At 30.8% G+C, this 15,592-nt stretch overlaps 1 protein-coding gene across 1 annotated transcript; it reads left to right on the top strand.

Moving 5' to 3' along the window:
• The first annotated feature begins 13,395 nt into the window (after positions 1-13,395).
• On the top strand, positions 13,396-14,652 carry LOC133703148 (protein LIGHT-DEPENDENT SHORT HYPOCOTYLS 5-like). The gene has a single exon (XM_062127592.1). It carries the CDS (start codon positions 13,849-13,851, stop codon positions 14,530-14,532), a length of 684 nt encoding a protein of 227 aa, XP_061983576.1. The 5' UTR covers positions 13,396-13,848; the 3' UTR covers positions 14,533-14,652.
• Positions 14,653-15,592: the final 940 nt, after the last annotated feature.

Raw genomic sequence — 15,592 nt, 5'->3', positions numbered from 1 at the left:
TTTCAAATTATGTTTTTCAAAACATAGATATGTTTGAGTCAGCAATACAGGCTAACGCTTTCTTGGTGATTCTCACAATTTCCTTCACCATGGCTGTAATAGGTTTTTTTTTTTTAGGTGGTAATATAAATCATATATATTTGTTTGTTTTATCTTCTGTGTAAAAGACATGATAGATTAGAAATTACCAAGCATGAATAGTTTTTGGGTGGTAATAAATTAAAAAAAAAAGCGTGTGCATTCCAGATAGAAGATAACCCGCATATAATTAATATCATTAACCATAATTTTTAAACCCGATCTAGTGGTAATAAATAAATAAAAAGCGTGTGCACTCCATATAGAAGATAACTTGCATACCATTAACCATAGTTTTTAAACCCAACCTAGTACAATAATCGGATCACGGGTCAAATGGGTTGACTCGGGTCAAAACAAAAGAATAGACTATTTAGATTAGTTTTGGAAAGCAAGCATTCCTCTTAAATTAAAGTCAAAACTACATAGCAACACAAATATTTTGATTAATAGACTGTTTAATATATTTTTTTCCACATAATTTAAAGCTAAATATATTCAATAAATTGCAGTCCCTAAGCAAACTATTCCTGCACATCTCTAAAACCATACATATCAATAAGTAATTGGATCTAACAATCCCTCTAATAAGAAGCTGCAGAAGTTATCTTAAATCACAGCAAAATGTATTACACCTCTAGCCCGTCCCCTTTCATTCTTTCCTCCTTTTTTCCCTCCCTTTAATCCACTCCTATAAAGAAAAAAAAGTGATGTAAAAAAAGGAATCTCAGATATTTGTGTTTCCACTTCAAGACACAAAAGAAGTTGTGTCAAAGATTAGAGAAGCGTGTAAGAATTAATTAAGACTAGTTTGTCTAAAATTAGATAGATGTATGTAAAAAACTAACTAGAAAAGCCAGAAACCACAAAAACTAAAAAGTTACAATGAAGATCCATTGATGATTTAATAATCAAAAGAGAAACGGGGATAGAACCTGGTATGACTGGCTTAAAATCTTTTTTATGCTGCCTAATTTTCTCTACTCTTCTTAACAACTGATATAGCTTTGAAAATTAAAGAGATTTTTTTATCTTTATCGATTTAGCTTTTTATTGTCAATCCGTTTGACAATACAATGACATTTTACTTTATATATATATTTTTTTAGTTTCATCTATGTTTACCCGGAACTTACAAGTTTTACTGGATCAAATTCTTGACTAGTTTTTTTTAAACCCAGTCCGGGTAAACCTGCCAGGGCCAGATTCAGACAACTCTATCAACGCTTTCATAACATGTCATGCACCACTACACAAGATTAACGTCTACACACATCTTACGTCATTGGTGGCTGTCTGCTTTTGTCTTGGATAAAAAGCAGGCAGTGACCAGTCCTGAAAAAGATGCAACTTTGATGATTTGTTTCCATACAACATTCAATTTGAAAAATAAAAAGATACCTCCCTTTGCCTGTTATGGAAAGTTATTTTGTAAAGGTTTTTTTTTAGATTAATTTTTTTTTAAATTGCTTTGATGTATATTAAAAATAATTTTTTTAAAATAAAAAAAATATTATTTCAATGTATTTTTAAATTAAAAATATTTTAAAAAGCAAATATTTATTACAATATTAGGTTGATGTTGATATAATAGGTGCCGCAGTTCATGTGTTTTTTATTTAAGAAATTATTAAATTCATATTTTAAAATGTTTTAAGATAATTTTAACTAAGAAAATCGTTGATTTGATGTTTTTTTCATTGAAAAAACATTTTCAATCCCGTTACTAGGAGTATACTATATGTCCGATATAACAAAACGTCATTCAAATTAATGCTCTTGGAATTTTTTATATCAAAGCAATTAAACCGTCTGTAGAATTTGACCCTATTTTTGTTTCATCAAGAGAAATGGATTAGAACCATGGCCTTTTTAATTATATATATATATATATAGAAAGTATATATAAAAACGCCAAATAGATTTTTTTTAGTTTTTTAGTTTAACGTGGATGTTCGGGCCAGTTTGCGTGCACCTCGACTAATCCCACGAGTCTTGAAGTTAACGACCATGTAAGCCTCTAGTAGCCATCATAGAATAATTACATAGCTCGAACCTGAGATCACAGAGGAAACAAACCTATTAATTTCAAGTTCTTACCATTAAACCACCACCTAGATGGTTCGCTAAATAGATTTGTAATCTATATAAAGGCACAAGCTTAATTACTAAAGAAACTCAAATCTACAAATGTTTTCAATGGAAGTGTGTCGTTTAAGAAAATACATCTATCATAACTCGAAGCAACAGAAAGAAGAGCAGCATGGTTAAAGCCAGACGACACCAAAATCATAGTGTCGTCCACCATGATTCAAGATATGTCTTTTTCAACGAAGAGAAATATATTTCAAGTCTCTAAACTTAGAAACTTTAGGCAAGTACTGTTTTCTGATGAATCTTCACATTGATCACTGTTCTCAATAAAGCCTGTCCTGTAACTGGCTTGATTTTTCGAACCACAAAATCGCAAATTAATCACATTAGAATTCCTTTAACAAGAGCAAAGTAAGCAACTAGCATGCGCTTATCAATTAGCTTCATTATTTAATTATTTAGCACTAGAGTCAAGGCTTGGGATATTCGTTTTCTTAGTTCTACCTGTGATTACTTGAATCATGAATGATCACAATGAATATTTTTTTTTAATATTAAAGTGGATGTTTAGCCAGTTTGTATGCACCTCGATTAATCTCACAGGTTCTAAAGTTAATGATCATGAGGTTTGTAAGACTCGAACTGGTAATTTCTAGGAAAATTTAACAACATTATCCAATATTATATTTATTGTTTCCTGAAATACATACACAACAAAAATGATAAATAAAAAAAATAAAAAAATCTCAGGAATTCAGTTACATAAATTTAGGTTATTTAAGATTTATACGAATATTACTAGTAAATTAGACATTCTTTTCGATATTGAATAATTTTTTTAAAAATGAGTTGTCACAAATCATAAATCATTCAAGTGTCTAGTCTTTAATGTTAATTCACACAAATCACCAATGAGAAATTTTTTAAGGAGAGAGGGATTGATATTGTTTTTAAGTGCTAACTTTTTCTTGTGTTTTTCTAGTGTTATATGTAACTTATTTAGTTTTTGTATGTTGCCAAAAAATAAAAGGCATAAGCATTACATTTTATTTATAGAAAAATCTGAAAAAATTATAACTAAAAAATATCAATTTGCTCCATGAATAATATCACATATATTATTTAAGGATAATTTTAAAAATTTATTCAATCAAGTTTCTCCTCGATTTTTCTAGGTCTAAGATTATACTGTATAAATTACACTCTAATTCTCAATTTTTAAAACTTATTTACAATCAAATCACATTTGATTAATCATCTCGTTTTAATTTATAACCAATGATTCTTATGTGTATGACCCAAAGTTTTCAAATAAGTTGGTCTAAATATAAATCACAGTTCTAAATAAAATACTATTAGATAAATTAATTTATTATCAATTTAACAATTGACTGATTTGTAGTTGAAGATCAAATACAATGTCTATCAACCTATCATGATTCTCTAAATATTAGAAAAGTCATAAGTAATTTAACTTAATATTTCAGTGACTAGTTTCTCGGTGTAATTATTATCCCTTCATCAATAATATCTTAATTTAGACATCATAGCATGAAATGTATTTACTTTGTCAAATCATGTTTGTTCTCTATACCATAGTAATTGATTCTTTGTATAAAATTTAAAAATTTTTCAGATCTCATTTTACCTTGTTCAAGGACTTACAATCAATACTATTTGAGAACATATAGAATATTATTCTTCAATTTTCCTGAGGTGATGAATCCTCTTTTGATTACTCAAATACCTTTATATAATTTTTGTTATACTTGATATTTGCTTGTTTATTATATTTAATTAGAACAACTCGTAGCAGGATTAAAACATAATATTAATTTAATATATAAAATAACTTAATAATTTTAATTATATAAAATAATTTAGTAATTTCAAGTCGTGGTTAAATTAAAGGGGGCCGGCCCCTGCAAAACAATATACATATAGTATTTAAATTCATGGCCAGTGTAATCTTTTAAAAAGATAGGCCCTTCTAATAATAAATTATTATTTCCTTAGCTATTAAAACTCTCCACTTTACAAGTTTCATATGCACTGATTGCTTACGTGAAAGTGGAAAAGAAAAGGCTTTGTAGCCCTCTGCAACCATAAACTAAAAGTATAATAATATAAAGTAACGCAGCAAGGCTAAAGCAAAGCTGCCAGGTAAAACTCTCCACTTTACAGAAATTGATGAGGTTTATTTTATATAATTCTGTTATATTTACTTTTTTTTCGGATCCACTAGTGTTACTATTTTTTTTAATTATTGTTATAGTGATTATTTTTTTTAATTAATTAGATATATTTTATGGGTTTATTTCAATTACACTTGAATTTTTTTATGTTTTGTTTTTAACCATCACCAAAATTATAAAATTAATTAAAAACATATGAGCGAGCAAAGGGAGGGGGGTTGCCGGTAACAAATTTCAAATGTATATCTCATTAATGTATTAATGATACACTAGCATCATCTAGTAAAGAATCAATATGGGATATATAGGTGTATATATAGGCTAATAATAAAAAGATATCATAATCTCATTATAAAATAAATAATATCACGTACGGAAAACAAAATCGCTCGACACGCACTCCTAATCTGAGGCATCCAAAAATACATCATGTCCAGTTGTCATAAAAACAGATCCCTTACGTGTGGAGTAGGCTAGAAAGAAAAGAATCCGCCCTCGTACGTACGTATTCCCGTTGGTGTCGCTCAAACAATCAAATTTGCTGACCCTTTCCTCTCTCACTCTCGCATTAATTCTTGCTCGCCACTGACACCGGGAATCCCACTGCCAGCCAAGCCGGAGAAGGGGATTCCTCCAGAGTAATGACAACTTAACTCTGCATGGTGGACTCAGATTCTAACAGCAGTGTAACGTGTAACCTGTCGCCATCTATTTACTTTTTCCTCAAAAGTTCACTATTATTTTGAGAAAAATAAAAGTTAAAAGAGTTATCTTGCCTTCGAAACATTGGCTTTTTTTTTTTTTTTGCTAGCATAGAAAATTTAATTTTTTAGTGAAATAATATAGTTGTAAATGTTTTTGGGTAAAATAATATAGTTTATATTTATCACAGTTTTAAAATTAAATATATATAAAAACATGACATTAAATAAATTTTATATTTTTAAATAGCGACTTGGAGTAAAAGAAGAGAAACTGAAATTTAACTTTGCAATAGGGTAAACACTGAAGGGATGGTAAAAACATTGTTCCTCTGGATACAAAGTATTTTGGATGGGAATATTATTTTTATTATATTGTGCTTTAAAAGAAAAATATTGACAGGATAATGGTTAAGGGTAGAATTATTTTTGCAATTAATAGGATTATTTTGGCATTTTAAAATTGATCCAGGACAAGATAATTATTTTAGTTTTTAATTGTATAGTAAAATGACATTGTTGCCATTAAATGAAAAAATGTTTTTACTACTTTTTGACCCTCCAATAAGACAAGATAGTGACAATTAAATGACAATACAATGTATGTTTTTGTGGTTAAAATTGATGTTGGGGTTGGATACAATTTTAGTTATGTATAAAATTTAATTATAAAATTTAATTTTTCTTATTTTTTCTAGTTTTTTTTAAAAAAATTCTATACACAAACCTCAACTTCAACCATAAAAATAAAAATTTACTCTACCATCTAAATCCCTTTTTTCTGATCATGAAACGTCCTCTAGCAGCGGTCAGTCAAGACTTGTTGGTTGCCACCTATCAAAAACAAATATCACATGTAATAAACATCTACTAGATACATGTATCGCAAGTCAGACATATTTTTTTCTTAACAAAAAAAAATTATATATAGATTTTTTTAATAATTTTTATATTTAAAAAAAAATGAAAATAAAAATATATATACAATCAAATAAATTGAGAACTATGTGTATTAATAAATGAAAAAAAACCATAAACAATTATTAAAAATAAAAATTAGAAAAATCGAGAGATAAGTATAAATTAAAATATTTCATTTTGCATGACTTGACATTCACGCGGTTATTTTTGTTAAATTTTTTAATTAAAATATTTTTTATTCAATCAAACGATAATAAAAATAGATACACATATTAAATTGATTGAATAAAATAAAAGAAAAAAAATAATATGTAAGACTGCTTATATTGGAAATATTATTTGAAAATAAATTTATTTTTATTTTCAAAAATAAAGTTTATCTATACAAAAGATTAAAAAAATATAGATTAATCATAAAAATCTCCTCAAAAATTAAATGTATAATTAAAAAATAATCATCATTTCAAATAGACTTTCTAAATAACATAAAAGAGAAAAGGCATATTAATCTAAATATAAATAAAAATAAGATTAAGATTAATTTAAAAAATATAGAAACAAAAAGAGAAAATATTTTAAAAAAAATAAACAGTGTTATCCACAATAAAACTTGTGGGCTGCATAGTGTTCACTTTATATATTTTCCCCTTAAATTTATAGCAAAACTTTTTTTTAAAAAAATAATAACCAGTATTATCTACGGTAAAATGTGAAGGGGTAAACAGTACAGTTACACAGTATTCACCCCATATGTTTTAGATTATATATAAAAGGAAAAATGGGGAAAACATTGTGTTCTTGCACAATATGATTTTTCAAATGGTTTAGATTATAGATAATATACAAAAGTTATGACTTTTCAGCACTATCAAGATACAAATTATTATTGATAGGAGACAAATCTCTCAAGAACATTTTTACATAAATCCAGTGTAAGTATAGTTAGCGCTAAATATATATAAAAAATGATATATATAAAAATAATAAAAAGATAGAATGACAAAGAAATATTTATATTGAATATTGGGGTTATTCACTAACTAAATAGGTTACGTGGGTTAAATAATTTTAAAAAATCTCAACTTGTATTTTATTTATAATATCAATTTATTTGGTTTTTTTACATATTATTTATAATATTTATATTAATTAAATTCAACAGGTCAGGTAAGGTAAGTCAGGCCAATTAATATAAATATTACATATACTCAGTTTTTTAAACATCCATAGAAATGACAAAAGGTTACATGAACTTAGAGCTACATATATAGCGTTGAGGGTGCTCTGTTACACTATTTATTTTTGAAAGAATCATGAATATTTTTCTATAATTATGTTAGTTTACATGGCAGCGCTATGTTGAGACTCAAACAAAAAAAATTATTTAAATAATAAAAAAGTATTTAACATTATTTATTAAACCTTGCTTAGTAGGATAATTTTGAAATTTTTTTTATCTATCTCTTTTGTTTAATTTAGGTTTAAAATTAAATAGGTAAAAGTTACTCTAATATGACCCGGTTGACTTAATAAATCCAAAAATAACTTGAGCACTCAGTAAAAAAAACATGGTTTGACTTTAAAAAACCCACTCAATATGGTTTTTTTTTAATATTGAGACGTTGACATATTAAATTGATCCAGTTTTCACAACTTAACCTGTTAAATTTATGATTCAGGTGATAAACTTCATAATGTTTAATTTATTTTTAAAAAACTATTTTTTACTCTAGTACTATACAATAACAAAATAGATATTTTTAAAATCAAATAGATATAAAATATCAAAATATTTATTTGAGACCGTAATAACTTTATAGAAAGTAAATTAAAACAATTCAGGAAGATAAATTCAAAATCAAGCAAACATTAAAGGATAATTGAGAAAAAAATGATGAAAATGAAAGAAAGAAAAGAGAGAAAATGCAAAAAATAAATAAATTAAAGAAGTCATATCCTTCATTCACACACACATCTCCTCCATATATATATATATATATATATATATATATATCTGCTCCATCATGTGAGCTAATCCTACCCACATAAAACAAAAACAGAAGACGAACACATGGATATTACTACCAGACCAAAAAATGGAATATAATCACGGAGAGCAAGGAATTATGAGCAATTTCATTCTCGACAATGTATCACGGGAATCATGCACGGAGCCACCTGTGGACGCCTTGAATCAAGTTGATTGAAAATGGATTCGTACCTCAGAATCATATTATAATAACCAATAAGCCCAACTTGTGAAACATTATTCAGAATCCTAAGCAGTCTTCAGTCAAATTATCTCCCACTGATATCGATCGTGAAATGCCTTCGGATTCGTGGGGAATGCTTTGATCATCTGGCGTTCTGGATGGTTTTAAGCCACATGATGGGTGTAGAAAATGCTCTTTTCTCCCCTTTTGGTTTTCGGTGATCTGCCTACTCTCACGCACACTCCTATGTCCTTGATGTAAAATGATCGAACTCTGTAGCTAAGCTACAAGAACGCTACAACGACATATGCTTCCCAGAAGATCATTATTTTCGTTGTTATTGTCTCTTTATTTTGAGTTTAATTAGGCCCTTCATTTAGGACAAAAAAAAAAAAAAAGATTTAACGAGGCCCTCTGGATTTTGGTCATCTTTTTTAGACTTGGAGTTTGTTGGGTTTGGGCCCGATTACACATTTTAAACATCCTTTTTCTTTTATTGAAAATAATATAGTCCTTGAGATTCAGTTATTATTCATTTATATATTAAAAAAATACTGCCTGTGGAACGTACTAGCTATACTATTTTTTGACATATCGCGGAAGCATAAGAACCATGATACGTAATGTACAAGGACCGATCTGGCTTGCATTTTCCTCTCTAAGCAATCGAGGCTGTAAAACTGATGCCAGGGCCAGGGGCATGCATAGTCGTGCACACAAGGTCTCTGGCTAAATATGTGTAATTGCTTTATAGGCTATAAATTCTCAAATTCTTGGACCCCCCAGTACTCTGCCTAGTCAGTTTCCGAATCCACACAACTCAGACGCAAAACTCGTAGGAAAACAACAGGATGCTGGTCTTATAACTGAGAGGATGTTTTATGGCAAAAATATATACAGGAGAGGAGAGAGAGTGTGTGTCAAGCACGCATGGCAAGATCCCCACGCAAATACATTGGCTCCCTCTTCCCCTAGCTAACTTCACCGTGACGCTCACGAATGAGAAATGTGGGATATTTTTTTATCAATTTAGACCATGTAGATTGTAGGTTGTAGCTAGAAGGTTAGGGACAGATGGTTTTCTATATTTAGATGGTTAGCCGTGGCGGAGATTATTAGGAGATAATAAATCCCTTTGGGTTCTAGAATACGTTATTTTTCAGAGTTTCTGAAACCGAAGACGTTATTTTTCAGAGTTATGAACTTGAAATGATCCCTCGAAACACGATATGTATGGCATTCAACAACTAATTTGTGCAGCTCGGGAGCCTTGTGAATCAATGGCTGATCCTGGAGAAATCTTGAATTTGAGCATTTTCCTTCCGACAAAGGAAAAAAAACGTAATTAATTTACCTCAGCATTTGTAAAAGAATATGTCCTTGATACAAGGGAGATGTTAGGAGAGCAAGTAAGAGAAAGGCAGGACCACTGGACTAGCATGTTAAAGAAAAAGAACATCATCACCAATGATATATTCACACGCGGACCCGTTTTTATAGTTTATTTTTCTAGAAATTCTAATTCATTTTTTAAGTATCGGATTGCCCATCGGTTTTTCATCTCCGAATCTTTCTTGCTACAAGTCAGAAAAAAAATAAAAAAATAAAAATCTACGGTCTAGATAGTTAGATTTACCCGGAATCTACAATGCAATTAAAAAAAATAACACCTTTTGATTTAAAAATCATTTTGAAACGCCGTAAACAAATAGAAACTCGTGCAAAAAAGTTCACCCACGTACGTCATGAAACAATTTGTGCAATCATGTCGAGAAAATTCAAGAGGCAAGAAAATTAATAAACTAGCTGAAGAAGTTTCGAAAGACACAGAATCCGATGTTTTCAAGTGAAAATTCAACATTCAGAACTCTCAACATGACAGTTTCAAATTCAACACATGAGATGTACGGGTATCCTAGGTTCAGATTTGATGGTTAATTAACATTATTTTAATATATTATTATTTTAATTTTTTAAAAAAATAATGCTAGAGCCACACTGTTTTTTTTTTAAATCAAATTAGATTTCGACCAATCACATATTTTTTTTATTAACGTGGGTGTTTGAGCTAACTTTCGCGCATCTCGACTAATTTCACGAGCCTTGAAGTTAACAACCGTGTAAACCTCCAGTAACTGTTATATTAGCAACCACAAAGCTTGAACTTGAGATCACAGGAAAAGAAACTTTTTAATCACAAACTCTTACCACTAAATCACCTATTAGATCATACTAATCACATACTTTTACATGGTTTAGTTGATGAAATAGAAAGAAAAAGTTGAGAATTATATCATTAAAAATGTCATTGTACGAGAAATTATCAAGATATATAGAGTTCGAAGGTATGGCATATTTTTTAACCGCATTCCCTTTTCTTTTCCATCAACAGTTGAAAGAAAAAGGGGTTCATCTTGAGTAAATTCAAAGAGTATCGATCGAGGATGATTAGTCAAATTAATTGAGCACTCTCATAACTGGAGTGTATAGTTTATAACTCTTTCCGGTACAGCAAAATTGATATTTAATAGCATTAATTTCCCAATATTTGTATTTAAAAAAAATGCTATGGCAAATATATCTCATAACTGCCACTGTTTTATAAATTGAACCGTATTTATGTTAATCTTGTTGGGAAATATTATATGACTGCGTTACATTCATGTTAAACTCCATTAAAATCCAGTGAAATGTAGCTGGATGTTGTTTTTTTTTTTTTTTATGAGGAGCTTGAGTTTGTTGAGTATAATATTAATAAATATCAATTACAATATAATGTCTTGTTTGGGGGTTATGGTCTAAAAAAATTTCATTAAATTTAGATTTTTTTTTAAATTAATTTTTTTTTATGTTTCTTCATTTTGATATTATATTGATATTAAAAATTGATTTTAAAAAATAAAAATATATATTATTTTAATATATTTTCAAGTGAAAAAAATTTAAACAACAATTTATATTAAGCTATATTAATAAAATTACTAAAATTAATACTTCCATTCCTCAATTTTGAAATAAACGTCACCGTACGTGTAATAAAAGCGATCACTTGAAATGCCGTCAACATGGATTTAGAAGAACACGCTTTATATATATACTAGTCACATAACCCGCACGATGTCCCGGGTTAATTTTTTTTGTATAAAAAAAACTAAAATATAAAAGTGTTAGGTCTTTCTATAAAGCTATATCCAAGAATCTTGGGTTTGGTTATAACGCCTGACCCAAAAGTAATATTTATAATAATAATAATAATATTAAACTTGCATGACCTAGCAGGTCTCGCTCTAATACCAGACCCAATAGCCTTGGATGTGGATCTGGCTGCAAGATCATGTCATAAAAGTATGATAATTAAATAAATTAATTAAAAAATAAAAAACCAATAGAAAGAAAAAAACTAATAAAGAAAAAGAAAAAAATCTGAATTAACTGGGTTAACCCGTCAAATCTTGGATTCGTGTCGTGAAAGTTTGATAACTAAATAGAAAAAAAAATTGACGGGTTAACCCATAATTAATCGGGCTAACCCGTCAAACCAGGTTACCTGTCAAACCTGGGATTCGTGTCATAAAAGTCTGATAACTAAATAAAAAAAAATGAACATTAACAACCTAAACTAAACGAAAAAAATTAACTAAAAATAATAAAAAAACAAAAACAAACAAAAGACATAAGTCTGTCACTAATGAGGAAAAAAAAATCTGAATCAATTGAGTTAACCCGTCAAACTTGGGGTTCACGTCATGAAAGTTTGATAACTACATAGAAAAAAAAATTGATTAAAAAAGAAAAAAACAAAATAAAAATTAGGTTAACTCGTTAAACCAGGTTAACCTGTCAAACCCGAGATTGATATCAAGAAAGTATGATAACTAAATAGATTTTTTTTTCACATTAACAAACTAAATTAAACAAAAAAAAATTCATTAAAAGAAATAGAAAAAAAGTGAACATTAACAACCTAAACCAAACGAAAAAAATTAATTAAAAAAAAACAAAAACAAACAAAAGACATAAGCATATTACCAATGAGGAAAAAGAAAAAAAATCTGAATCAACTGAGTTAACCCGTCAAATCAGGTTAACCCATCAAACCTGAGATTCGCATCATGAAAGTTTGATAACTAAATAGAAAAAAAAATTGATGGGTCAAACGAAAAAAATTGATTAAAAAGGAAAAAAACAAAAAAAAATTAAGGTTAACTCGTCAAACCCGAGATCCATAAAATAAAAATATGATAACTAAATAAATAAAAATTTCACATTAGCAAACTAAATTAAACAAAAAAAATTCATTAAAAAAAAAACACAAAGAAAAAAGCAAAAACAAAAACAAAAACCTATAGGCAAAAAAAAAAAGAGAGAAAAAAAAAAGTCAGAAGAAACAAAAGCAAAAAAAAAAAAAAACCTGCTACAGTGAAAATGGCACGCGTTTTAGAGTATTCTATCTATATATATATATATATATATATATATGTTTTAAAATCCTGGTAATTCTGTTGGGATGCGAGAAAGGGAAGACACAGACAGTATTCTAGGAGGGTTATTAACACTCACTTTTATCATAATCAGTGAATAGCCCACTATTCAATATATTGACAGGGTAAATTAATCATTAATTAATGACAAGAATTTCTGGATATCGAAGCAAGAATTCCATTTTGAGGTGGAGGAAACAAAACAGTATACAAAATCCAATGCAGCAGTCGTCTACATTCCACCGTGACCAGTGCTATAAAACTGCCTTGGCCTCCACAAATATTCGCCTGACCTTCATGAGACCTCATTAATTGCCCCATCCGATCCACCACTACCTTACAACAACCTAATCAACGCTCCTTACAGCTACAGTGGCCACCACGCTCTCTCTTCTAGTTTAGTCCCCTTCAGTCACGTTGCTTTGTGGGTCCGTCGGTGTACATGTAAGCTCCACGCACCTGATTAGCACGTGAGTCGTGGTATATATTTAGTTTAAAAGAATTGAAATACTGCTAGTAGAGAGAGAGAGAGAGAGAGAGAGAGAGAGAGGAAGGAGGGAGGGAGGGAGGGTGGCGGGGCCGCCGTGGCGAATAGTAAACATGTCTTGTCTATTGGGGCCACCATGTGAAATTGTGAATAAAATCCTCAAAAGACCACCACCATAGCTCCATAACTCTCTCCATACTTATTTATTCTCTTTTTTATTTTTCTCGTACAGTATTTCCTTTCTTTCTTTTTTTAACTTATTTTTATTTTTATTCTCTCTCTCTATCTATTTCTGCTCTATATCTCCCCAAGTAAGAAGAGTCTCATTCATTTGTTCATCTCTTTTTACGTCCCATCATCAAACACAAACACAAACACAAACTCTCTCTCTTCTCTCTCCCTTCTTCCTCCTGAAAACCCTCTCATTCTCACGAATAAAGAAACTCAGCACGCAATCTATTTCCCGTGAAAAGATATTCACTAACTCATACAATAACAATAACTCAGCACCGCCCTCTCTTTTTGACAAGAAACGTAACACCAACTTGTACTACTATCGTTACTACACTCTTATCAGCCCAATAAAAAACCGTGCCGGCCGTAGGAAGTTTTCAAGGTAAGAACCCTTCTGATTACTCGGTCAAATAATTGGCAAAAATACTACCAATTATCACTCTCATGGACTCGACATCTGGAGGAGCCACTGCACCCGACCCGAATAGTGGAGAACCTTGTCCATCAGCAGCAACAGCAGGATCGTCTTCAGCATCGCAGCCACAACAGCAACCGGAGGGATCATCACCGCCAGCACCACCAAGTAGATACGAGTCACAGAAGAGGAGAGACTGGAACACTTTCTTACAGTACTTAAAGAACCACAAGCCACCTTTAACCCTAGCTCGTTGCAGTGGTGCACATGTGATTGAGTTCTTGAAATACTTGGATCAATTTGGTAAGACTAAAGTCCACATAACGGGTTGTCCTTATTTTGGGCACCCGAACCCGCCAGCACCTTGTTCTTGTCCACTAAAGCAGGCTTGGGGTAGTCTTGATGCGCTAATCGGACGGCTTAGAGCTGCTTATGAAGAAAACGGTGGACTGCCAGAATCAAACCCTTTTGGGGCTAGAGCTGTTAGGATTTATTTGAGGGAAGTTCGAGAAGGTCAAGCTAAAGCCAGAGGGATTCCTTATGAGAAGAAGAAGCGAAAAAGGCCTAATGTTGCTGTTGCCGTAGCGAGTGTGTCGGTGGAGGCAGCTGCTGGTGGCTCTAATAGTGGCGGTGGAGAAGGAAGTGGTGGTGGTGGTGATAGTAGTGCCGCCGCTACAAGTGCTGCTGCGGCCGCTGCTACAACTACCGTATAGCTAGTGTAATTTTTTTTTCTCTTCTAATTTCAATGTCCTATCTTAATTGTGATTATTAAGAGATATTTATGATCTCTGACGATTTTATAAACGGGTCGACTGTCGAGCCATTGAGCAAAATATAGCTAGAAATCTAGTTTAAAAAAATCGGTTCTTCTTCCTATGCTGCTTCTTCAATGGTAGCTATATATAGCTAGTACTAAACTATCTCAGCATTGTAGTATTTACTTGTGAGATTATTATAGTGACTGATCAATAATTCAATTATTTGAAAATTTGCTACAACATAGAGAATGAGGTTGGTTGAGAATTATAAATCCTTAGTGTGACCATGTTTCTATTCTCCTTCTTGGCCATATTTGAAGAAAGAAATAAAGGTTGCGTTCAGCAAGAATGAAGAGGCCTAAAACCCTTGTTTTTCTGGAACCAAAGTACCTACCTAGCTAGCTAGTCTAACTCACTTGGGCTATCTACTCTCTAGGAAACAGACCAATATGTCTTAATTACGACCGCGTTATTCAGTTTCAGTTTCTATTTCAGTTCGAGGTTCTTTCTTGTTTTGACCTGTTAATAATTAGAAATTTATTGCGAGGAAGAAAATGCAAGAGAAAGAATTCCATGGTATCTTATTGCTGATTAAGATCATAATTATCTCTCCCTCCTTCCCCACTTGTGATAAGATTGACCATTATATCTTAATTAAACTAGTCTGCTTAAACAATTTGATTACTCTACTGATTGCTATTGGTTAATATTAATATAATTACCTGGTATAGATTCTTTGTTCCTATCTTATTTTCTTTGTTTTGTATAGCTGCACTGTTTTTTGTGATTTGTTTCTAGCTAGCATCAAACTACTCGAATTTCGGGAGGTTGTGGGCATGTTGGCAAGAAGGACAACATCAGTTTTTACCCAATCTTTTAATTCCCTAGCAACCACTGTGGCTTCATGGTCCCGGCTCGGGCTCCCCACCATGGGGTAATGTTTCTATGGTGATGCGCACGTGCACTACTAATTTACACCCCATTTTGCACTTACAGTTTCAGGTGCTTTCTTCAC

Source organism: Populus nigra, chromosome 1 (genome assembly GCF_951802175.1).
Source record: "Populus nigra chromosome 1, ddPopNigr1.1, whole genome shotgun sequence".
Classification (NCBI taxonomy): domain Eukaryota; kingdom Viridiplantae; phylum Streptophyta; class Magnoliopsida; order Malpighiales; family Salicaceae; genus Populus; species Populus nigra.
Note: the sequence above shows the minus strand (reverse complement) of the source record. Positions and strands in the feature narration are given on the sequence as shown.